This window comes from Balaenoptera ricei, chromosome 13, assembly GCF_028023285.1.
Source record: "Balaenoptera ricei isolate mBalRic1 chromosome 13, mBalRic1.hap2, whole genome shotgun sequence".
Lineage (NCBI taxonomy): Eukaryota > Metazoa > Chordata > Mammalia > Artiodactyla > Balaenopteridae > Balaenoptera > Balaenoptera ricei.
In genome coordinates, this window is record NC_082651.1 from 81952353 (window position 1) to 81978771 (window position 26419).

The 26419-nt window shown below is 46.2% G+C and overlaps 1 protein-coding gene across 1 annotated transcript in view; it reads right to left on the reverse strand.

Moving 5' to 3' along the window:
- DPYSL5 (dihydropyrimidinase like 5) overlaps positions 1-8623 on the reverse strand; it is a 47538-nt gene extending 38915 nt beyond the window's left edge. Inside the window, exon 1 of the mRNA XM_059942984.1 lies at positions 8359-8623. Coding sequence (XP_059798967.1) covers positions 8359-8619 — 261 coding nt within the window. The 5' untranslated portion in view covers positions 8620-8623. The remainder of the gene's footprint in view (positions 1-8358) is intronic.
- Between the last annotated feature and the right edge of the window lie 17796 nt (positions 8624-26419).

Here is a 26419-nt window from a genome sequence, read left to right on the forward strand (position 1 = left end):
GCGGCCTCACTTGTTGCGGAGCACAGGCTCCAGATGCGCAGGCTCAGTAGTTGTGGCTCACAGGCTTAGTTGCTCCGCGGCATGTGGGATCTTCCCAGACCAGGGCTCGAACCCGTGTCCCCTGCATTGGCAGGCAGATTCTCAACCACTGCGCCACCAGGGAAGCCCCACTTCTTTTTTTTAAACCCCAGAGACGCTGGATGAGAGTATAAAAGCAGAGCTTGTATGAGGTATGAAAGGTTTCCAAGATGCTGGGGTTAATCACAAAGGGTACATTTATCTCTATTCTTGAACCAAAGGTTTTCAAAAGCAATAATCTCTCTGTATAGATCAATTCTTTGCAAACACTCTTATTCTAGGAATTGAGGAGCTGCTTGGTCACCATAGGAGATTTTTTTCCAATGCTAGACGTAAAAATTTGTAAGAAATGATAGATCTCTCTTACGTTTGTTCTAAGAAGAGTCAACCTGGCCTACATGTTGGCCTACCAATTAACGTAGATGTACAGTGAAAGTTGCCAGCAAGGTTTTGTTATACGAGATACCTGATTTGAAGCAGGACATCTTTAAATAGCTCCTGCTACCTGCTGAGTTTATGACTGGATATTTCTGTTTTTAAGAGAAAGAAAGGAGAAAAAATTATCTAGAAGTCATCACCAGTACTATTTAGGCTCCATTTGAAATCTATAACACACACAGTCAACCCTGACAGTAGAGATAGAAACCAATTTTGTAATTCCTATTTGATGTCTAACACTTTAATACGTATGCTTGTGAGGAAACTGCACAAATGGATTTTCCAGGGGTTGGTCCTCAATCATCACGATCTATTTATTTAACAAACACTCATATAGTGCTTAGTAAGCACCAAGTACTATTTTTAAATATATTTTTTATTTTAAGATTTTTATTCATATTTTATTTTTGGCCACGTGGCTTGTGGGATCTCAGTTGCCCAGCCGGGGACTGAACCCTGGCCACGGCAGTGAAAGCGCCAAGTCCTAACCACTAGACTGCCAGGGAACTACCAAGTACTATTTTAAGTTCTTTACCAGTAGTATCTCAACACACATAAAGTATTATCATAATCTCCATTTTCCAGAGAAGGAAACTGAAAGGCAGAGAGAGATTAACTCGTCCAATCACACAACCAGTAAATGTGGAGCTGAAATTCAAACTCTGGCCGTCCACCCCAGCCTGTGCTCACGACTGCCACCCTATGTAGACATTCATCTATTTCTTGAGCATCTATTGTACTACATGTTTAAATCTTTGTGAGTCTGTGGTGAGTCATGAGTTAAATATAAATTGTGGTCTCTGCCCCTCAAAGTTTTCAATCCAGTTGAGAGACAAACTTTACATAGGGAACAATTTGAAAACCCCAGGATGACACTTTATTTCAGCTGAGGAGAAGAAAGTGGATCCTGGGGCTGAATTAGCTGGAGGAAGAATGTGACATGAGCTTGGTAAGTCGTGAAGGCCTTCTGTGGACGGGTGGGAAGGGATGGCAGGAGGGAGCATGGGACATTCATAGCGAAGGGGGCTGAGAAAACCCCCTTCCTGATGGATGGGCACATGTCGGCAGTGAGGATTGGATGGAGAGGGCAAGGTCAGACGGGGAGCTGTCCAGGGTGAAGATCTAGGACTCCAAACTAGACAACAGGGAGCCACTGCAAGTTCTCAAGCAGGACATGACCCTGCTGGCAAAGCCGGGGACATAGGCAGCACGGGTACTAGATGGACAGTAGAACAATCTCATTGCAAAGCCAAAGTGGGTGGATCAAGTAACCCTAGAAACCAGACAGAGCCAAGGCCAGGCCTAAGGTGGAAGCAGGTACTCACAGCCTGCGGACTAACAGTTATCATGCACGTACTCTGTGCCAGGCACTGTGTGAAGTGTTTTTCATGCATCAACTCATTTAATCCCCACAACAACCATTTGTAAATGGTAAAAACTGTCAGCTCTAAAGCACTGACATCAGTGTTATTCCTCTAGGGACAGTGGTGTGTTATAAAGCTGCCACCTTGGGGAGGCGGAGAGCTTACTCTGCTGTCTGCCTGATGCATCAGTTCCTTGATGCCTTTATCTGGTCCAGGCAAGTTCCAAGCCACACAGTGTCGAGTTAACTATTTGCATGCAGCCTACTGAGAGGTCATAGGCTGTCTGAAAGGGGTGACTGTCCAGAATCTGGGGTTTCAGGATCCTCTGAGTGGTGTGGTGAAAAGGGCCTCAGACTGAGAAACTTACAGTCTGGTCCAACTACCTCTGGGACTTGGGGCAACTCATTCACTCTCTCTCCCTATCAGTGGAAGGGTGGGGCTATATTTCTAAGGTCCCTCCAGTTTTTTACCGGAATGAAGTGAACTTGGGAACATCAATTAATAAGCAAGACTGTATGAGTCTGGATCCCGATAAGCAGGAAGTGTTACTGCAGAGCAAAAAGACTGGAAAGACATTTTGGCTAGAATTAAACAGAAATGGACTGAATAACAGAGTCAAGAAAAAAGAAGAAAGGAAGTGACCGGCATTTAAAGGTTTAAAGCCAAAAGAGCAAGTTTCAAAGGCAAAATAGCAAAAACAGTCTGCCCAATGGATAAATGGGCTCCTTGGTAAGAAGGTTGGCAGGCTGGACACCAAAGGGAATTTATTTATGTCCCAGCGGGTCATATCCCAGGACTCTGATAGGTTTAGTCCTCTGCAGTGGGAGGAGGGAGGTAGGGTCAGGACCCTCCACTGGGGGCGGGAAGTGGCAGGCCACCTAGCCTGTGCCACTGTACATCTGCTAGGCTGATCCTGTTCTAGACAAACACTCTTCGGGTTAGGATTTGGCTCTCCGTGTGGTTTGACTACAAGAATAGATGTCCTGCTGCTGATGGTTTTGAGTCAGTGGGAGGCTGTCTCAGTGACCAGATGGCCCTGGCACAGACAAGAGGGAGTCTCTGGGTCCTCAAAGAAGAGGGACAGACCCAGCCGGATTTCCATTTGATGACATCTTGACCATGGCCAATTCACCGCTCATTGATGATGTCTACGCCGTACAGACAGGAGGGCAGAGCACAGCACCAGGGACACTTAGCAAGTACAGGGGTTCTAGGCCCCAGGCTGGGGCTTGGGAACCCAATAGTGGGACCCTATAATGTAACTAGAAGGAGAGAAACAAATAAATAATACTGGCAAGGGTGAGGCAAGACAAGCCCAAGTTTTCAAAGGGGATTCAGATGTCATTCTGGCACATAAGGTGAGGGTCAGACAGGCAACAGGAGTAACAGCCAAGACAACATGCCATTCAAAACAGCCGAGAAAGTTCCTTAATAATCCGCATGCTAGTGGTAGGATCATCAAGGATGCTTAAAAAAAAAATACATGGGCTTCCCTGGTGCTGCAGTGGACAAGAATCTGCCTGCCAATGCAGGGGACACTGGTTCGATCCCTGGTCCGGGAAGATCCCACATGCCGCAGAGCAACTAAGCCCATGTAGGCTCTGCTGAGCCTGTACTCTAGAGCCCGAGCTCCACCACCCCAATGAGAAGCCCGCGCACCGCAACGAAGAGTAGCTCCGACTCGCCGCAAATAGAGAAAGCCCGCGTGCAGCAATGAAGACCCAACACAGCCAAAAAATAAATTTAAAAAAATAAATTTTTTTTTAAATTAAAAAAAAATACAGACGGGGGAAGAGGCAGACCTAGAGACATTGATTTCATTAGTCTGGGGTGGAGGGTGCGGGCAGTAGAGAGGAGGGGTCTGGACATGTATTTTTAAAAAATTCCCCGGGAGATCAGCTCGGTGCTTTGCGACCACCTAGAGGGGTGGGATAGGGAGGGTGGGAGGGAGGGAGATGCAGGAGGGAAGAGATATGGGAACATATGTATATGTATAACTGATTCACTTTGTTATAAAGCAGAAACTAACACACCATTGTAAAGCAATTATACTTCAATAAAGACGTTTAAAAAAAAAAAAAAATTCCCCAAGTAGTTTTACTGTAATTTGCTTCCAAAGGTTGAAAACCATTGGCCTAGACAGTGGTTCTCAGTCTATTTTCGGAGGAGTGGGAGGCAGAAAAGGCATCTAGGAAGCATTTCCCCATTGTCCCTGCTGCCCCCTCTATCACCATCTTAGTGAAGGGGCTGTGCCTGTAGTTTAAAAAGCCTGATTCTGATATTCCCACCGGGCCACGGAGAGCCACTGGTGGGGTGGAGCTCAACAGCCTGCATTAACATTCTTATTATGTAATATTAGATTCACACCAAAGAATAAGCATAACTTATGAGTAAGCTAAGCAGGATAATGATAACAGACCCCCGTGACCCAAGTGAAATCCTAGACCTTTATTAACATGGTTGGTGTCACTGGCTCTCCTCCCTCCCCTCCTGCTCCTGCCATTCCACAGGAGATAACCCCCTTCCTCCATGGGGGCATTTTTAACAAGCAGGGCGTCCTGGCATCTCTGGAGACCAGGTTCTGGGCCTCTGGGAGGGAGGGGCCTGCAGGTTGGGGGTGGCGGGGAGGCGGGGAGGAGGGCGGAGTGCCCGGGCTGTGAGCAAGGGGGGCAGAGGCAGGGGAGCCAGGCGGAGCGTGCCCCAGCCTCTAACGGAAGCAGAGGCGGGCAAAGCGTGTGTTAAAGAAGCGCTAGAGAAACCCCTTCAGACCCAGTACAATGGAGACCCAGATGCTCTCAGAAAAGCCAGGCTTTCAACGGTTTTGTTTTCCCAGCCCTGGCTGCTGCTGCCCAATTGACAGGCAGCCCATAGCTCAGGGGGTGCAGAGTTCAAGGCCCTTGGATCTGTCAGACGAGAACAAAAAGGCGCAACTTGATCTCTCTTTCTCTATAGGCTAATCACAAGGGTGAGCTTTTCCTTGGGGTTATTATTCTATTATAAACCCAGATGCTTGAAGCAGATCAACTGTTACCTTTCTTAGAAGGTGCAAAGTAGGTCAGCGGCAATCTATCAGGGTGCACAGCCTCGGCCTGAGTGCCACAGGCTGTGTGAATAATTAAATCCACACATCCCTGAGATTAGTAGTGCAACAGGAGAGCATTTTCTCTCCCCAGGAGATTGTCAGGAATTAGAGATAAGAGGAAGCCAAAATATCCAGCTGTAGGAGCACCAACAGGGAGGAGCAATCCAGGAGTGGAGGGGAGGGGGGACAGGGGTGGGAAGCCAGTTCTTGGGAGGCTGGGATGTCTGAGGCAGGACTCTGGGCAGGGTCTCCCAGAGGGGTCTGGGGAGGACTGCATCAGGGGCTGTGTTATGAAACAGACGCTCAATATGAGCTGCGGCACAAGGACAAGGTGCGATCTTACTTAGGGGGTGGATATAACAAAAGGTCAGTTTAGGTGACACGAGCAGCCGGAGTGGCTTGGGGTTTATGGGCCTTAAATTTCCTATAACTTGGGCCTGGCATGGACTGGGGGTGTCTGACCCTGCAGGAACTGGGACCTTTAATCACACAGGGGCTTTTTTGTGCTTTTCCAGAGACAGCTGCTTCCACGGATGAGAAGCCTGGAAAAGATCAAAAGTTATCCACCACCTTGCACAAAGATGCACGTGCAAAGGTCTTCATTTGCTATAAAGAGCTGAAGGCTCTCAGGGGAAAACTCGTCACTCCTGGCTAATGAGGCCCCGGCAGATGACAATGTGGAAAATAAAACAAAGAAAGGCCAGCCTGCTCTCCCAGAGGCTGGTAGTGACAGTGTGGCATCCGACCCTGGACTAAAGATCTCCCAAGTGGGGAGAGTAACCAGCAAGCTACAATTTTTGGTGCAAGGCTGCACACTGCATACAATTTTTGGTGCACACTGCAAAATGGACCCCAGCATGGACTGTTGTGGTAATCAGGGTTATGTTGGTGGTAAATACTGGGTCCTCTCTTACTCTCCTCCTGGGAGTTTAAACTGTTACAACCAAACTGGAAAACAATTTGGCAGTCTGTCCTAGAGCTAAACATGTGTGTCTTCTATGACCCAGCAATCCCACTCCCAGGAATATGCCCAGTAGAAATGTGCACACACGTTTACTAAAAGACATGTATGAGAACATTCACAGCAACAGCATTTGTAATAGCCCCGAAGTAGCAACCACCCAGATGCCCGGTGATAGCAGGATGTCCAGGTACCCTGTGGGCTCTTGTACAGTAGAACACTATGAAGCAATGAAGTGCAACATGCAACAACATGGGTGAATTTCACAAAAATAATGTTGAGCAAAGGGAGCCAACGCAAGGGTACAGGCTGCCTGAGTTCATTTACGTAAAGCAAACAGTCAAAACCTATGGTGAATATACTGAAAACCACCCACTTCTGCACTTTAAATAGGCAAATTGTATGGAGTGTGAATTATATCTCAATTAAGCTGTTATTTTTTAAAAACTATGGTATTAGAAGTCAGGATAGTTGTTATCCTTGGTGAGGAGTAGTGACTAGGAGGGGGCACAAGGGGGGCTTCTGGGTGCTGGCAATGTTTGGTTTCTCGATTTGGGTGCTGGTTACAAGGGTGTGTTCAGTTGTGATGATTCTGTGTACCTTAGAACCTGTGCGCTTCTCTGTATGTATGCTATACTTCAATAAAAATAACCACAAATGAAGCAGGCCTGGCCTGGCAGGGCTCAAGTGCATGGGGATGGTGAGCTGGATGTGCTCACTCTCTTCAGAAAGGCCCCGACTGCCACCAGAGTCCCCCCAAGAGGACCCTGCAAGAGTTTATGAGGATGGGGCTCCCCATTCATTAGTGAAGCATCACCTGCAGGGCCCTGGAGTAATTCTCAGAGGAGAAAGTAGGGCGGGTCCACCAATCACTTCTATTCCCAGGGCTTGGCTCAAGTGGGCAGGTGTGGCCTGGGATGCCAGAGTATTCAGTAGGCCTGGCGGCATCCTTGCGTCAGCAGAGGCTGGGCCATGGCTACTGTGACTCCTCACAGCTCAGCCTTCCGGGGGTCTGATCTGTTGCGCCTGGACTGGGAAGGAGGCATATCCTCAGGGAGACCTTAAGGGACATCTGCCTGAGGTGGGCCAGCCTCTGCCTGGAGCCCCAGCCAGGCTCTTCAGGGTGGGTTTGGGGAGCCTTATCAGTTGCTGCCTAACAGCCGGAGCACTGGAGCCCCCAGGAAGATGGATCCCAGGGGAAGCGCACTGAGCATGGGAGAGGGGGTCCCTGAGAACCCCAAGTAGAACAGAGGTGAGATTTTAAGGTACAGGGCCAATGGGAATTTGAGGCAGTGGGCCAGAGTAGGACGTAGGACTGCTGCCACTGGTGGACTCCTTTCACCCAGGGAGCATTAGAGGCCAAGTCCTTTATAAATCAGACAGTACAAAGGGCTGCTGCCAGGGCCAGGGACTTCTGACCCTCAAGATGCTGATTCAACTCTGCATTTGAAAAAAGTCTTCATAGATGAATCTGATACACAGCTGGATGTAGAGACCGCATGGATAAGTATCAATCACTTATTCATTCAACAAACAATTGCTGGCCAGCTACTCTCATTCCAGGTCAAGGCCAGGCTCTGGGAAAGCAGAAGAATACAGTCAGGTCTTGCCCTTAAGGAGCCCATAGTCTGGTGTCCAGGAAGAGGCCTGCATATTACAGATAATTACAACACACAGGGATGACAGCAATGACAGGATTCTGGAGCACAGAGAAAGGGTGAAAGAACCTATTTGGGACTCTTTTGGCGAAACATAATTTCCTCCTGATTCATTTGTTTCACAGGTCTGGATTTTTGTATTTTGCATTTAGGGACATAAAGTATCTCGGGCCCAGCTCAGTAATTCTTAAATATTGTCCGTGATAATTCACTCTGAAAAGAGGGCTTACCGCCGGTATCTTTCAAGCTGTTTTTAAAAAGAACAAGCTAGGAAAGATAATAAAAGATAGTTAACTATGTCTGTTTCATAATTTCTACGATTAAAATCATCTAGAATAGGCATATCTATTTTTCATAATTTTGGGGAAATTAATTTAGCTTATCATACATAAAGCAGTCCTTCAGACCTACCCCCCACACACATACCTCCCGCCACACACATGCACAATAACAGACTCCAGCTAATTCTCCTCTTCCTCTAGGTCTGTACTACAGGACATAAAAATATAAAAATAAAATCAGTACCTGGCCTGGGTACCTCAGTAAGTGATGTGATCAGCAAAATAGGCTTAAATGCCTCCTTTTCCATAATCACAGAAATCTATGACATTTAGCCTGAAATTTCCTATTTTAGTTGCCACAGTGGCCCCTTCAAGAGCACCCTTCTCCTTTGAGCAATACAGCAGGAGCGCCCTGTTCATGTGGATCTAGTCTGGAGCAGCCTCAGAAACAGAGGAAACCGCCGAGGAAGGCACCCTCCCCAAACAGAAGCATTACCTTGGTCCCGTGGTAGAAGTCGTCCACGCATGTGGCGTTCATGAAGGTCTGGTGGAAGTGGGTGCTGGTGTCGATGCCTCCAGGGATCACCAGTTTCCCAGTGGCATCAATCACCTTGGCCCCTCCGGGGATCATGAGCTCACGGCCCACCTGCTGGATGATGCCGTTCTCAATGTAGACGTCAGCCTCGTGGGTGCAGTCATCATTCACAACCTTGCCTCCCTTGATGAGAATCCGCACACTGGCTGAATTGGCAAGCATGTTCCTGTGAAAGGTGAGAGGGGGCACGGGTCAAGGTCAAAATTCCTTTTCACTGGCACCAAGGTCCCACCCCTTCCTGTGAGAGCCCAAACTCCATGGGCAGAGTAAGTGAGCAGGGATGGGGAGGAAGTTTCTCCACAGCCTGAGGACACTGGTCCTATAGCCAGCTGGGGTCACAAGCCTCCCACTGACCTCACAGCAGGACTCATTGGGAATCATGACACCACAGCAGTAAGGGTGAAGCTGGGGCCCAAAGAAACATCAATTTTCACCTTCTCAAAAAGTTGTGGTGGTTCTAAAGCATTTTCATACCTCTTGTCTCATTTTATTCCCAAAACAACCCAAGAAGTGGGATTTTACAGACGAGAAAACTGAAATTGCTAATAAGGAATTTATGGCTACTAAGTAGCCAAGTCAAACCCAGACGTCTTTTATGACCAATGTCCCCACTATACCATATGGTCCTGAAGACATCAGAGGCTCCTGGGACGTGTCTCAGAGAGCCAAATTCTCCAAGCCTCACAGCTGCTTAATTCATGTCATTCTTCAGATGGATTCTGATTCAGTTCACCCTCCTATGTTTGTCTCAAGAAGTCCATGACCACACTGAAGCTCCACAGCTGGTTGCACATTGACAAGCTCATCTGATATGCTCAAGTCCCACCCCCAAAGATTCAGCTTTATTTGGTCCAGATTGGGTCCCCAGAATCAACTTTTCAAAAGCCATAGAACTCTACCATACACTTAGAGAAGAATTAACCCCAATCTCTTCCAGAAAATAGAGAGGGAAACCTTCCCAAATCAGTTTATGAAGTCAGTACTGCCCTGATATCAAAGACAGACAAACACAGTACAGAAAACAAACAAACAAACAAACTATAAAGTAATATCCCATGAATGTAGATACAAAAATTTCTAACAAAATATCAGCAAATAGAATTCAGCAATATGTAAAAGAATTAAAGAATCCCACTATGCAAATGGGATTACTTCCAGGGATGCAAAGCTTGCTCAATATTTGAAAACCAATCAATGTAATCCACCATATTAACAGTGCTTTTTTTTTTCTTCTTTTTTAATAAATTTATTTATTTATTTATTTATTTATTTATGGCTGTGTTGGGTCTTCGCTGCTGTGCGCAGGCTTTCTCTATTTCTCTAGCTGCAGCAAGCGGGGGCTACTCTTGGTTGCAGTGTGCAGGCTTCTCATTGCGTTGGCTTCTCTTGTTGCAGAGCATGGGCTCTAGGCACGCGGACTTCAGTAGTTGTGGCTCACGGGCTCTACAGCACAGGCTCAGTAGTTGTGGTGCACGGGCTTAGTTGCTCCGCGGCATGTGGGATCTTCCCAGACCAGGGCTCGAACCTGTGTCCCCTGCATTGGCAGGCGGATTCTTAACCACTGTGCCACCAGGAAAGCCCAACAGTGCTTTTTCTGCATCACATAATCATATAAATTGTTGCAGAAAAAGCACTGGACAAAATTCAACACCCATTCATGATAAAAAACTCTCAGGAAAGTAGGGAAAGAAGATAACTTCCTCAAGTTGATAAAGAACATCACCAGGGACTTCCCTGGTGGTGCAGTGGTTAAGAATCCGCCTGCCAATGCAGGGGATACGGGTTCGATCTCCGGTCCGGGAAGATCCCACATGCCACGTGCTGCAACTACTGAAGCCTGCACACCTAGAGCCCGTGCTCCCCAACAAGAGAAGCCACCACAATGCAAAGCCTGTGCACTGTAACGAAGAGTAACCCTTGCTCAGCACAACTAGAGAAAGCCCACGCACAGCAACAAAGACCCAACACAGCCAAAAATAAATAAATAAAAAATTTAAAAAAAATTAAAGAACATCACCAAAAAACCTACAGCTAATACCAGAATTTATGAAAGACTGAATACTTTCCCCCTAAACTGGCAATAAGGCAAGGATGTCTACTCTCACCACTGTTATTCAACAAAGGGAGTTCTAGCTAGCACTATAACAAAAGAAAATTAAATAAAAGGCATATAGACTGAAAAGGGAAAAATAAAACCATTCTTATTTGCAGGTGATGTGATGGGAGCTATGCAGAAAATCTCAAAGAATCTACAAAAAAATCTCCTAGAACAAATGTCAGTTCAGCAAGGTCACAAGGTACAAGATCAACATACAAAAAGCTATTGTTTTTCTATATACTAGTGATGAACAAATGGACACACACAAAAATTGAAATACTTAGGTAGAAATCTAAGAAAATATACAGGATTTGTATGCTGAAAACTACAAAATGCTGATGAAAGAAACCAAAGAAAATAAATAAGTGGAGAGACATACAATGTTCATGGATTGGAAGACCCAGCATAGTAAAGATGTCAGTTCTCCCCTAATTGATATACACGTTTAATGCAGGTTGATTTGGCAACTATCTTGACCATTCGGTATCTGAACAGAAATGATTTTTACTTAGGCTTAGAAAATATAGGACACAATCTGACCAGGGGAGGGAGACTACACCACTGCAGTGTCTCTGTGGGCTCAGTAAAGCCCACCTTTCTACACGGTAAACTTATTCTTCAGGATCCAATCAATTGTTCCCTTTTCTGAGAAGACTTCCCCAACTCTCTGTACCTTCATGTGGCACTGGAGTCTATCTCCACCTCTGGACTAAATCCTCAAAGTCAAAGGCGCAGCAGCAAACATCATTTCTGCCTGGTCCTCATCCCCAGCATCCAGTATAGGAAACTCAAAACTGTTCACAAATGAACAGTTTTGGCTGCATCTACTTGTTGCACCCTGATAATCAAATGGTTTAAAGCAACAAGCGGTAGGCCAATTCCATATTTGTTGTCCAGGACATTTGGCAACTCTGTGTCCAGGATAATGCTCAACTTTCATCCCTTTTCCAATACAGCACATCACTGTGAACAGAGCCAAGGACGTGACATACTATCTCTCATCCTCGTCATTTCATTTTGCCTGCCACTAGGCAAGGTACAGGAAGCTTGTGTCCCAGGATGAAAAGGTCTCACAATCTGTTGAAGGAATAGCTCTTGTAAGGAAATAAGTCAACTATCTGGAGAGTTTAGCCTGCTCTCCTGGACACACTTGGTTAGGCAGTTGTTTTTTTGTTTTTTTGTTTTTTGTCAAGTTGACCAGATTGGAGTGCATGGAATCTCCACACCAAGAAAGTTTACAGTACCTATTCAGCCTCAACTGCCAGGTCTTCCTGCTGTTAGGAGAGGGTGGTCTGCTGGGGGTGGTGCTGGGAAACAAGACAGGTGGCTGGGAGTGAACCCTGTTCCCTTATACAGCAACATTGTCCCCCATGAACATCTGGTCCCTGCCAGGTATCATTCGGACCTTTGGGGAGAAGGGGTCCCTCCCCTAGTGTGGAAGGCCCTGGGCAGAGGCAGTGGGGAGGAGTTGGGTAGGCCAGAAGGATGGGGGGACAGGGACAGTCACAGCAACGAGCCCATTGTCTGAAGCTGGAATGAAGCTGACATATTTCAGGAGAACTTTTGTCCTAAAATCTGAAAACTGGAATTTTAATTTAACACACAATAATCAGGAAATGAGTTTGGTTCTTAGGTGATGGACAAAACCATTCTGGCCAAAGGAAGTCCAGAAAGCCTCAGAGATGCAGTCTGTCTCTCTCTCTCTCTCTCTCTCTCTCTCTCTCTCTCTCTCTCTCTCCCTCATTACAAAGCCAAGGCCAGGTGTGACCACAAAAGGAGAGATGCAAGTTATCAGAGGGAAATGATGGTAAGACACACACAATCCTCTGTGCAAATATATAATCCTCACCTTTTAAAGCAGCTTTAAGTAAGAGGAAAAATAGGAATGTTTATGCTGGGAAATTGCTGCATAGTCATTATGTCAATGTGGTAAATGAGAATATTGATTTGCTTATTAATCCAGAACACATGCTCATAGCACACACCTGGAGGGCAGAGACCCTGAAAGGATGATGTGATAATGATTTATGGGGGATTCTTATCTGAGCTTTGATGCTGGAATCATAAGCCAAGGGTGTTTTCTTCAATAGAAATAAGAAAACAGCTTTTAGTAAGCTAACACCCTGTGCCTGGAATTTAATTCACATGGCAGCCCCGAGAAGTAAGAACAAGTCAGGAAGTATTAGCCTTGTTTTAAGATGAGGAAGTAGAGGTTTTGAAAATAACAGCTAGGGACTTCCCTCGTGGCTCAGTGGATAAGACTCTGAGCTCCCAATTCAGGGGCTCCGGGTTCGATCCCTAGTCAGGGAACTAGATCCCACATGCATGCGGCAACTAAGAGTTCGCATGCCACAACTAAGGAGCCCAAGTGCTGCAACTAAGGAGCTGGCAAGCCTCAACTAAGGAGCCCGCCTGCTGCAACTAAGACCTGGAGCAACCAAATAAATAAATACCAAAAAAAAAAAAGTCTACCTTTAAAAATAAAGAAAAGAACAGGTAGCCCATTAAAGGTCACACCACTCCAGCGTGGAAGGATGGGCTTCATACCCAGGTCTGTGACTTAAAGGAAAGGTTATCAGAGTTAACTCTGGGTAGAAGAGTTTCAGGTGATTTTTATGTTCTTGATAGTTTTCTATATTTTTCAAATTTTATACAATAAACTTGTATTACCTTTTAGAATCTGAAGTTGTGTTAAGAAGGTTTTTTTTGTTTGTTTTTGTTTTTTTTAAGCTACAAAGAAGCCAGAAGGAATACAATGTGACCCTTCATTCAGGTCCAGTGGGCTCAGTCCCTCCCTCTGTCACCTTCCATGCAAGGAGATGAAAAAAGAACCTGCTACCACCAGCCATAACACTGAATCCTTCTCTAGAACCCTTGGGCTGCCACCATGACTCACCCTGTCGTTTTCCACTTCCTTCTTGGAAATCCCTGAAGGCTAACTAGGCTCTGAAAAGGCTGGGCTCCCTCAACAATACTGGGGAGTCCTGGAACCTCTCTGGTATGGAGATCCCATTCACACAGCCTGACATAGTCCTAGAAATCCAGGCTGGAATGGACTGGACTCCCAGGACTACCTTAGAGGGAACTCATTCTCAGAGCTTGGAGGGTGCTGTTAATGATCTTAACAATTAGTAAACACCTACTGTATACTGGGCCCCTCCCTAAGCCCATCAGATACATTATCTTATTTGATCTTTACAATACCCTGAGATAGGCACCATTATTGTCCCCAGTTTTACCATGAGGAAGCTGATGCTTAGAAAAGTTAAAGGAACTTCCTCAAGGTCACACAGCTAGTTTGTAACAGGGTAGGAATTGAAAGCCAGATAGTCGTTTTCAGAGCAGTTATGAACTGAATGTTTGTGTCCTCCCAAAATTCATATGTTGAAGTTCTAACCTCCAGAGTGGCTATATTTGAAGATGGGGCCTCTAAGGAAGTTTTTAAGGTTAAATGAGGTCATAAGGGTGGGGCCCTGATCAGATAGGATTAGTGTGCTCATAAGATGAGACAACAGAGAGCTTTCCCTCTCTCCCCTACCCCCTCTCACCCCTGTGCACCATGCTTATGAGCACAAGAAAGGCCATGTGAGGACACAGTGAGAAGGTGGCCAGCTACCAGCCAGGAAGAGAGTCCTCACTGGAAACCAACTCTGTAAATAATGGCTTCAGTGTAAATAGTGGCCTGGCTGCTAGGTCTGATTAGACACAATACTGTCAGCTCCCTCCAACCCTCTGGCAGACTATCAGCTTCAGACTGGAGGTTGTTGTCATCATAACTACCTGCAGGACTTCAGTCTTTTGGGATCACCAAGGCCTTAGAACACTCCAGGCCTGGACTCGTGTGTGTGGATAATATCATAGCTCCCTGCCCAAGGTGCTTTTGGGGAATATCTTTTTAAAATGAACATTTGTGTGCATGAAAGTATTCTATAACTTCACTCCTTCTCAGTGTCAAGCACTGGAGACAACTCTGAAGGGACACAGGACTTGCTCTCAAGAAACTCAGTCTAGTGGGCGAGAGAGACACAAATAATGGCATTACTAAGTGGCTAAAGTGTCCAGGGGACACTGAGTGTCTCTCACCAGGTACCAGACACCACAACTGTGACTGGATGAGGCCAGCAGGTGGGTGATGGGAGGGGTGTCTTGTTACACAAGTATCCTCCCCACGTTTCTACATTTCCAGATTGTCTACATCACCAAGATGTCTAATCCCTCCTGGTCCCCCCCTTGCTGTTGACTTGTGTGACGGTTGACATTCATTATGCTTCTCACCTCCCCCAGCAACCTCATTAGCACCTCATTCCTACAGTTTTCCTTACTAGTCTTTGCTAAAGGAAAGAAAGGAAAGACACACTGGCATCTTTTCCCAAAGTGTGCCTGCTGTCTGTGAGTGTACTGTCCATGTATGGACATTAGAGTGAGGGAGTGGGTGAGTGGGGAGATAATTTGGACCTCTTTGGAGAGTCCCCCAAAAAGGGAAAGGATTTGAGCACAGTTGTTGAAACACATGCTTAAGCAGTGCAAACGCCACCGGCTATGACTGTCTTTCCCTCTGCTCTGGTTGGGGCAGCACATTCAAAGAACGTTCTTGTCAATGGTCATGGTCAAGAAGGTCAGGATCAGTTTTACTAATTTATGATTCTTCAAGTCACCGATTTTATCCCCAAACATCATAACTGTATAGATAGAGCCAATATCCGGCCCACTGGCTTACTACATGCTATGGATTGAATGTTTAGGCTCCCCCTCCCCCAAATTCATATGTTGAAGCCTTAATCCCAATGTGATAATATTTGGAGATGCGATCTTTGGGAGATATTTAGGTCATGAGGGTCATATAGTGCCCTTATAAGAAGAGACACAAGATCCCTCTCTCACTCTCTCTCTCTCTCTGCCATATGAAGACACAGAGAGAAGATGACTGTCTGCAAGCAAGCAAGTTCTCGTCAGGAGCGGAATTGGCTGGCACATTGATCTTGGACTTCCCAGCCTTCAGAGCTGTGAGGAGTGAGCTTCTGTTGTTTAAGCCACCCAGTCTATTCTTATTATAGCAGCTCAAGCTGACTAAGATACCACATTAGATAGAAATAAACATTATAACCAAATCATCATTAAGTAACAACTGGGCCTTAAAATAAATACACCTCCTTTAAAGACTTCTGACTGTATCCCCACACTCCCATTCGTTTAACCAAAAACTTTGATCATCCACCTCTTCTGTTTATTCGAACAAAAGGATTCAAAACACATATCTGTCCTCCCAGGAAGAAATGGGGAAAAACTGCCAGATAGTTCAATGCTATTATAAAAAATAAATCAGAGGAATGGAATTCTAGAGCTGCATAGATTCAAGTCCCCCCTGACTTTCCCTCCAGTCCTGGTCTTTACCAACGGTGACCTTGAATCAAAGGGAACCAGTCCAGGACTAATGGGGTGGTGTTATGCTACAAATATTAAGGATCTTAAGAATTTTACAATTTATTCAGGGAATGACACCTTCCACAGCAAGATGGTGGATATCTCCAGTATGCAAAGATTTATCCAAGTGTACCCAGCTCGTATCCCCCAATTTCCTGGTCCTTATGTTCCTAAACCAGTGGTGGGTCAGAGCGAAGGTGATGTGCAGGCTGGGGGAAAGAGGGACTTCCGGATGGGGAGGGACAGCGGTGCAAGCTGGGAGCGCAGTCTTTCATGAGAAAGCCTCTTCATGTTTAAAATAGTAGCAATTATTGCTGTCTGCTCTCCAACAACTGTCTTGCTGGATGACAGTACATTTCCCGCACCGCCCACCCTCCTGCCCTTTTTCCTGCTGCTGAGCAACTTCCAGGGCAGAAATGCGCGGGGCCAGGGGTGCGTCCTGCCAAGTGGACAGTCAAGGCTACGGGCAGCTCTGCTTCTCATTTACGAAATGCACACGCCCCACACTCCTAGAAGGTGCACAGTGTTCGTTCCGCCGACCCCAGCACCGTGTTTGGAGCTGCCTGCTTCTGTCATCACCTTCCACACTTCCCCGAGCCTGCAGGGAGGCGTGAGACGAGAGCGGCACAGTCTGTCCGGCACAGCTGCCTCCTGCCGGCAGCTCAGCGGGGCGGACGCCGGGCGGCTTCACGCTGGGCACAGACCCACAAACCAGAAGACTGCAAAGGGACACTTCTTACAGAAAGACCTTAAAACTAACCTGACAGTTATTGGTTTAAGATGTATATTTCCTCTTGACAGGCACTGGTTTAAGACTCATATTTCCTCTTTCAGTAGAATCCGCAGGAAAATGTGTGATTTTACACACACTTGGTCACTGTGATAGCCAGGAATATGCAAGAGCTACACACTGCCCCGTGACATGAAGGGTCTGTGGCATTTAAGCCGACCCTAATGGCAACCGGAGTAGAAGCTGGAGGGGAGGTGAAGTTGCTCAGGTCACAGGGGACACGCTAAATGAATGGCATGTCTTGTCCCTTGCTCCAAGCAGATAACATTTGCTAAAGGATCAAAGGACAATATATGTCACGGGTTTGGAAAAGAAAACAAAACCGTGCAGCTGTTTTTCTTCTTCTGATCAGCACATAGGGAAGAGAGACAGAACAATGGGAGAGGGGTGTTTGTGCTGAGAGCACCCTGGGATGATTCCGGAAAGGGGTGCTCTTGGAGTTGAAAATGAGAATAAATTAAAGGTTCAGCAGAACACAAATACCAAAAAAAGAGAAGTTTGAGGTGAGTGGGAAACAGCTAAAGTGTTTAAGTTAATAGATTTATTTTTTAAAAAAAGTAAATTGCGGGGCTTCCCTGGTGGTGCAGGGGCTGAGAATCTGCCTGCCCATGCAGGGGACACGGGTTCGAGCCCTGGTCTGGGAAGATCCCACATGCCGCGGAGCAACTGGGCCCGTGAGCCACAACTACTGAGCCTGCGCGTCTGGAGCCTGTGCTCCGCAACAGGAGAGGCCGCGACAGTGAGAGGCCTGTGCACCGTGATGAAGAGTGGCCCCCACTCGCCGTAACTAGAGAAAGCCCTCGCACAGAAACAAAGACCCAACACAGCCAAAAATAAAATTAATTAATTAAAAAAAAAAAAAAGTAAATTGTTTTCTAAATAGTGAAGCACTAAACAGTTCTTAACTAATGCTAAAGCACAGTGTAATTTTATAACTAATTCTTAATGGGCTTTATCAACTCTTGAGTAGATTTCAAATAACATTTATAACCTACGTGTAAGGTACAAAGAATTATGACACAAACACCTGTGAACTCAACATTGTTATTACCGTGTTCAAGAGCCAGCACCTCCTTCATCCCAACCCACAATCGCCTCCTGGAGGTAACTTCTCCCCTAGTCAATTTGTATGAATTGATGGCTAATAACAATTAGGTGACAAGTAAGAAAAACAAAAGGACAAGATCACAGCTACTCCCACCCCGTGACCACCCCTCCCCACATCCCACAGTCACACTTCACCTGCTCTATGACTGATTTCTTCACCACCTACTTTTCTGCTTGCCAAGGTAAGAAGGAATCTGGGAAACTCCACTATGCTAAGAATGAAGGAGTGGGGGAGTTTTAATATCATCCAAACGCCCACTGGACCATTCCACTGGGATGTCCTACAGGCAGCACCATTCACCTGGCCCAAAACCAACTGCACTGTCCCCATAACCCACCCAGAAATCCAGGACTTTTCCTGGATTCCTCTCCAACCCAGGCCAGTATCAGTGTCCAGGAGGGCTGGCATGCACCTGGGAGTTTTGTGCAAAAAGTTTTGAGGGATTCTGGAAGTAGAAGTCAACCGTGGGAAGAGGAACTGTGGGAGGTAAAAGGGCAGGTCCTCCGTCTCTCATCTGGGGCTCTCCAAGGACTGGTGGGGACCTGGAGGCCAGGGACCTGGACGCGAAGAACGGCTGGTCAGGCCAAGGGGTAGCTAGCTCAGTGAGGGCAGAGGCTACAGAGGCTGTGGCCGATGTTACACCCACCCTGAGACACACTGTATCCTTCATCTGCTAGCAACACACTGTTTCTGCATCTAACTGGCCAGCCAGGAAGCCTCTACCATCCCAGGGGCCCTGTTTCCTTTAACCCAGGGGCTGGGCAGGGTCAAGGCTATGGGTGGCAGGTGAGGGCTGGCCCAGGGTGTTTGTAACTGGGGACCATCTGTACAAGACCATGAAGCATCTGCATCTGGAATACCGCCACCACCTTTGCTACCACATGGTACAGAAGGTAGAATTAGACCAGGTAGGACAGGGAAGGGCAAGACTACCGGTGAGAGCCGAGCACCAGGGCAGCCTCTTCAGGCAGTAACAGGAAAGGGGATTACCGCAGTCTGTCAATGTGACGGATGTGAATGTGGTGACCAAGGAAGGGCTTGCCCCTGAGAAAGTGTAAAATACCAGCTTAGGACCGGGGAGCTGCTACAAGTAAAGTCCAAGAGGTGGGCCTGGCTTCCGGGAAAGTGTCTATAAATCCAATGGGGGTGAGTCCTTAACAGGCTAAGATCAAGTAAGTGGTTTTAATCCCATGGGTTCATCTGGCCTGGCCCAGCAGGGCTCGGCTTACAGCACCGTCAGTGCTCAAGACAGCAAAAAGCGAAATTCCAAAGGATTAGCTGTGAGAGAGTGGTAAGAAATGGAGCCGCAGGCCACTTGTTCGACAAGATTAGCTATGAGAGAACTTGGGTAGTTGTTAGAAGGCAAAGCTGGGCGTGCATGTGAGTGTGTGTTGCTGACCCGGAACAGGCTTCTCCGCGCGCTGACACACGTGTGTGTCTGTGTGGGCATCCCCAGTTTCTGGCATTTGGGCAGCAACGTAGCTCCTTTCAGGTGCCCACTGACTCACTGAGGTCAGGAGGCTCATTTGAGACCTGGAGAGGCTGAGCACCAGCAAACACCAGTAAGTGTGAGTTAAATCCCCCTTCCGTGAGCCCAGCTGCCCAGGGCCCTGGAAGAAGGGCAGAGGAAGGTGTGCACACACTGGAGGCAAGGCTTCCTGACTCCTGACTGAGGCTTTAGCCAGAGAACACCTGGCCTTTCGTGACAAGTAGCGTCACCACCACCACCACCAGAACCCTCCCGGTTCTGGCCGACCCTCTGGCAGATTCCTCAGCCCTGCTGTGCTTTCCATGCTCTCGCCAGCTGTCTCCAGGCCCCAGAAATAATTCCATCAACTCCCTTGGAAGGACGGCAGCTGCAGCTCAAGGGTCTCCAGCGGCCCACAGAGTGGCTGCTTCCTAGAACGCCAGCCAAATGGCAGAGAGGGCCAGCGCCACGGCCAGAAAAGGGGGAAGTGCTCTTCTCACTGAGACATACATTCTCAGGCAGGGGTTGGGGAAAGTCACAAGCAGGGGAAAGGAATGAGTTTTCCCAACTATAAAAGCATCACAAACCTGGGCTACGTGATAAAGTCTAGATTTGGGATAGAAACAGAGCAGGAAAATAAAACTACTCTTTTAAACTGAAAATGAGTGTGAATTAACTACAGCCATATACAATGTCTTGAAAACAATAATTGAAGGAAAGAAGCAAGACACAAAAAGTAAGGTATGATTCCATTCATATAACATTCAAAAACAGGTAAAAGTGAATTATAGGCACATAGTGGTAGAACTATGAAGAAAAGGCCAAGGAAAAGGTTCTCAGAAAAGTCAGGTTGGTGGTTCTCTCTGGGGGAGAGGGGGCTGTGTTTGGGGAGGGCCACAAGCTTCCTGAGAGCTGCAAATACTCGAGTCTTTTACCTGGGTGGGGGTTAAAATAATTTAAATTATTCTTTAAACTGTCCATATATTTTCTGTGCTCTTCTGGATGTATCCCATAAAACATTTCACAATTAAAAAAAAAAAAAGGACAGAACTGGATGCCAGTATACAAAAATGGTATGTCAAGTACTATTACAACCATGTGAAAATATGCATTCAAAAAATAGACCAGATGAAAATAAACAACAACGTTTGTTATGGGATTGTAGGTGATTTCCCCTTCTGATTTTTCAAATTTTCTATATATTAATTTTATAATGAAAAGTAAATATGGTCATTTAAAATGACATAAATACTTCTATATTGTTTGAAAAAAATTGACATGAGGTGAAAGACGTTCTCTCTTCTTTTCAGTAGGTCTTGCCATCACCCTGCCACCTTCTGGAAGATTTCCTAAAAGGACTGGGCTTTGAAACAAACCAATCTCCTTCCTTATATCGACTCTTCAGTAGATTTCAGAAGGACACAAACTTTTTTTCTCTGTGATATGACTCCTTTAAAGAGGTACCAGATATTTCAACTTGGGCTTAAAATGTGCTTCCAGGCCTCTCTCCCAAATGCAGTGCTTTTACCTGCCATTGACTTAACACCACTAGTTCTTCCGCTCAATCAGTGACCCACTTCCTGTGCCTGCTTCTGCCAGCTGCCTTCTCATGGACCGGACTCACCTCCATCACTGAGGCAGATGGGTATTTTTACCTCAATCCAGAATTCCTGGAGCCTGAGAAGCAAACCTCATCAGTGCCCATGGACAGACATGACTAATGGAACCCAACTTTGCGGAGATGGGCAGCAAGGCGGGTGAGCCACGGTGAGCTTATCAACTCCCTCCTAGAGACAAACTCACATGGGTGAGACAGCCGGGCACTTGCGGGAAGCACCTGGAGTGGCAGGCCAAGTGGGCACACTTAGGAGGCTTAAAGAAAGGACTAGGGATGAAAATGACCAACTTCCCCTTGACTGGGGCAGTGATGCCATTAGCTTGATTGTGTCCGTATTTCAGAGACCTGTTTAAGGGAGCAGCGATTGAGAGTGAGTGGGACACAAAGGAAGTAAAGGGGGATATGAGGAGGAGACGGAGTGGGCGACGGGGTAGGGCCATGCCACAAGCACCGAACTTGGCTTTGTCCCTCTAGCCGTATGACTGTGGGCACATCCTTAACAGCTCCAAGCCCATCTTCACAGCTGTAAAGTGGCCATTGGCACCATCCATCCACATCACTGCTATTAAGCTCTTTTTGCGTCACACACAATTTCATATAAATCTTACAACAACCCTGTGAGGTCATTAAACATTATCATCCCCATTTTATGGCCAAGGAAACTGTGGGTTGGAATTCATACTTACTAGACTGGAGCTCCTAGAGAGAAAAGGTTATACCTTATTTTATCCTTCCCAGGGTTGGCATGCAGAGTGGACTCATTAAATGCCAGTTGAAGGAAAGCCAGAGGATTGATCATATGAAACAGCGGTGGGAAAGCATTTTATGAGTACAAAGTGTTAGCCACAGTAATGGGCTGTTAGCAATGGCAGGAAGGCATCTCAAAAGAGAGTTCTGTGCCAGTTGTGAGGGTGTTTGGTGCAAGCCTGGGGCAGAGGAACAAAGCAGGCATTCTGTGGGATGAAAAAAAGACAAGAGGCAGAAGTAAGCAAAGATGGGCTGGGAATGGCAAGCCGACTAACGGCCTTGGAGCAGAGAGGTTAGGCTGGGATGAGGAAGCGGCTTGGAGAGCCAGGGTGTGCAGAGCAAGAGGCTCAGGCTTCTGAATGAGATCCGCAGGGCCTGGGAAGCCCTGGAGCATTCAGAGCAGGATGCTGAGTATGGTCAGGGGATACAACCATGATTCGGGGGCTGGTCTTCCTGCTTGTTTACCTGGCACAGGTTGAATGGAGGCTGGGAGAGCAGTGACTGCTGTGATCCCGGCATGAGGATGCAGTAGGTTAATTACGTAGTGCTCACGGAATAGAAAAGGAAGGAGCAGAGCTTGGAAAGGACTGAATGCTGGGAGGGTCTCTGGAGGAAAAGGAAAACAGACTGGGGACGACAGTAAGAATGGCAGCATGGGCAAACAGAGCGAGCAGAGAGCTGTGGACAGATGGAGACCAGCTGTCAGGGCACGCCTGTGCTTTGTGGAAACGCAATAATAAACGCTGATTTCAGCTTCTCTCTCTAGGAATCCCTTAGGTCAGTCAGAAGATGGCAACTGACCCAATCACCCAAGGTAAGCAGGTGGCGGAGGCCAGACTGTTAACATTTACTGAGTGCTACTATGTTAGGGGCTGTGAAGGCTCATAACACATGGCATTTCATTGAAACAACCTCACAATTGCCCTTGGAGGTGATAGGCTATCTCCACTCGACAGATGATGACGAGGTGATGACTAGCCAACATGACACAGCTTCACGGAAAGGAATAGGAGTAGGGGTAATTCTAAACACCAAATAATACCAGAAGCAAAAGGTCTGGACGGTGCTAATAGGCTAACATTTTTATTTACTTGTTTGTTGAACATTTAGGAGACACTTCAAACAAAACACTCTACTCAAGCACTGTTCATTCTACCCACTAAATCTGTTTCTTAAACTCTTTTCTCCAAACCCACTACCTCAGTCCAGGTCCTTGTCAGCTACCTGGATGAGGACATCACTATTACCTGGATACTTCTAATTGGTCTCCCAGCCTCCACACTCTTAGCTCATTGAGCTTGCTAAGATGCAAATCAGATCACAGGGGCAGGCTTAGCACCTGCTAAATGGTACTGTACCAAGTGCCAGATGCTGCACGCCCCCACCCCCCAGCCCTGGAGCTCACAAGTTTGTAGTGGAAAGAAATGCATAAACAAAAATTTCAATATGAGTTAAGAGAATAGCTGTGTCAGTCCCAGGAGGGGCAGGAAGCACTTAACATTTACTGGGATAAGGGACTGCTTCGCAGAGGAAGTGCCCTTGAGGTGAGTCTTGATAGTTGCTTAGGAGTTCACCAGACAGTGGGGGAGAAGACAAGCATGGGCATTGCAAACAGAAGCAGAGCGGTGCTTTTGGGATGGCTGATATATTTGATTTATGAGGATGGAGAATAGGCAGAGCCCAGATCATCCAAGGCCTGGTGGGCTAGGCCAAGAGTGTGGGCTAGACGCTAAGTGCATCAGGAAGGCTTGCTGATATGGCAAACAAGGAAGTGACATCATTAGATTTACATTTTACATAAAAAATAAAAGTATAAAGTACTAGAAGGAAACATAGATATTTTTATAAATTTTGGATGGGTTACGATTTTCTTAGCATAATCTAAAGCCAGAAACTATAAAACATAAGATTGATGTAGATATGACTAAAATAACAATGAAAAACTGTGATGCAGCAAAAGATACCACAAACTACTTTTAACAAAGACAAATAAAAACTGGTTATGACATGTTTGCACCATATAACTAACCCTAACTAAGGATACCTGTAATACGTAAGAGCGCTTATAAATCTTAAAAGAAAGACAAACACTCCAGTACAAAAAATAGGCAAAGGGTATGAATAGGTAACCCACAGGGGTGGGGGGAATATAGACAGCTAAGAAGCAAATGAAATAATGTGCATCTTTATGAATAATCAAAGATATGTGGATGAAAACAATGAAATTACATTTTTCACTTATCATAATGGCATAGATAAAAGAGAACAAAGCCCAGAGCAAGTGAGAAAAGCATGTACTCACTCTCAGACACCATTCGTAGTTCAAATTGGTACAATCTCATCAGAAGTAAATCTGTATGAAATCTGTCTGTATGAAAACTTAAAATGTGCATTCCACATCTAAAAACTTCTTCTAAGAAAATAGTTGGACCATTGCACAAAAATGTATTATGTGGGTATTTTGCTGCATTGCTGTTTATAATAGCAAATATTTTGAGAACAAGCTGAAGGTCTATCAATCTGAGGACTGTTTAAATATATAATGGCATATTCACACAATAGAAGGCTATGCAGCCATTGAAAAGGATTGTTTAGATCTCTGAGTACTGACAAAGGAGGCTGTCTATGATTCAGCGCTAAGTTAAGAAAAGCAGGTTACAGAACAGGACCTGTGGTGTGTGTATCTACTTGTGTATTTACATATAAGTGAGATTTCATATATATATATGAATATTAAATCTCATTTATATGTAAATCTCATTTATAAATATTCATCTATATACATAAACTCACACATAAATGAGCTTTCTGCCTAAAACACTATTAACTGCAGTTGTCCCAGAGAAAGGGAATTGCAGCAGGACTCACTCTCTCGGTACTATTTGATTACATAAATATTTTTATAACAAACTAGCTGTGGAATTGATGGTAGCCCTGGTCAAGCAAGCAGCAGCACTGGAATACACTCTGAGGAAGTCTGTGCCAGCGCAGGCAATCCACTAGCGAGTCAACATCTCTTGTACATTTATTCAACTACGATTCATCAGTACATCTCATGGCCTATGGGATCGCTCTGCTCTGATGTCTCACTGGCCCTTCAAACTCATCACATCTAAAACTAAGCTCATCATGCTCTTTCTGCACCTGGCTCCTCTTCCAGTGTCCCCTATCTCAGTGAAAGACACCCCACCTCCCACCCTGGGACCAAGCCAGCACCAGGGGCATCATCTTCAATGAAGAGAGCAAATGGGGGCCACCTCCACAGGCAATAGTGAATGGCCCCCTTCCTCCACTCCGTTCATCGGGGCCCCAGACAAGACAGAGTCTTTTCAAATGGCTGCAAAATAGGAGCTGAACACCCTCTCTAACCCGGCCCATCTGGCTGCTGCCTTCCTTGAATGAACAGTTGGAGAGAGGGTGCAATGGATTGTTTGGGGTCCAAAAGCTTTTCCTGGTGGTTGAGTCTGAAAAAGTAAAGATACCTTCATTCACTTAAACAAAAAGAGCTAATGAGCCTTTCCTTCAGCCCTTGCTGGGCTGTGGAGCACCTGCTGTGTAGCTGCCAACAAAAGGGATGAATAAGTCTACATCTCTTGAAAGCAAGTAAATGGGAGTAATGGGAAGTCTGGTTGTCTGCCCATCTAATTCACCCTGAATGCCAGCATTTCCTCTTTTTCTTGTTCATCTGCTCATACTAGAAAAGGGGAGGGGTTGGAACTGATGACAGACTCCCAATTACCTTTATAAACACAATTTATTTCCCTTTCCTTCCCAGAAGGGCTGGCCAGATTCCCTAGGTTCCCAGTCCCTGGCAGCCTCCTCTCCAGCCCCAGCCCAGGCCAAGGACCAATCCCTGAAGACAAGTCTAAAGACTAGAGCCCAACATGCTAAGACACCCAGTTAGGACACCTGGCTCTGGACAAGCCCTGAATGTGCGCTCTACCTCTTCTGCTGTAGAGGGTCAGACCCCAGATTCCACATCAGGTACCAGATGCCTTGCGCCCAAGCCTTGCTTGGTAAAGGGTCCACTATCTCATGCCTGGTAGGCTGGCATGCTCTTCCTTCTTGTTGCTTATTGCCTTTTCTGGGAGTCGAGTCCTGCCCATCTGTGTCTGAGGCCCCTCCACCTGTTGGCACACTCTTCTGACACCAACTGCTTCCTCTCACCACCTGTGCCCACACTTCCGTCACTGTGCTCTACCTGCTGTTTTCTGACACATGCCTGGGTTCCTACCAGCTGTGATCTCCACCGTCATGGGTATGCTGCGCAGTGGAATGAAGGTGCTCCAGTATCTGTGGCTAGTTGCCCCCTCACCCCACCCCCACCCATTCCAGTTCTAGTCCTTCCCAACTGGCCTGCTTCTGTTGAGGGTCACCAAGTGATCCACAGAATGAGGCAGCTTACATGATTAAAACATTTATCTCATTTACAATAGCACCAAAAACATGATGAATTTGACAAAAGGTGTGCAAAACTTGTACAACGAAAACTACACAACGTTGTTAACAGAAACTAGAGAAGAACTAAGTAAGTGAAATATTTACTTTTTTGTTTGTGGATTGGAAGACTCAACATTGTTCAGATGACAGTTCTCCCCAATTTGATTTAGAGATTCAACACAACCTCAATCAAAATCCTAATAGACCTTTTTATGGATATTGATAAGCTGATTCTAAAGTTATATAAAAATGTGTACAACCTAGAATAGGCA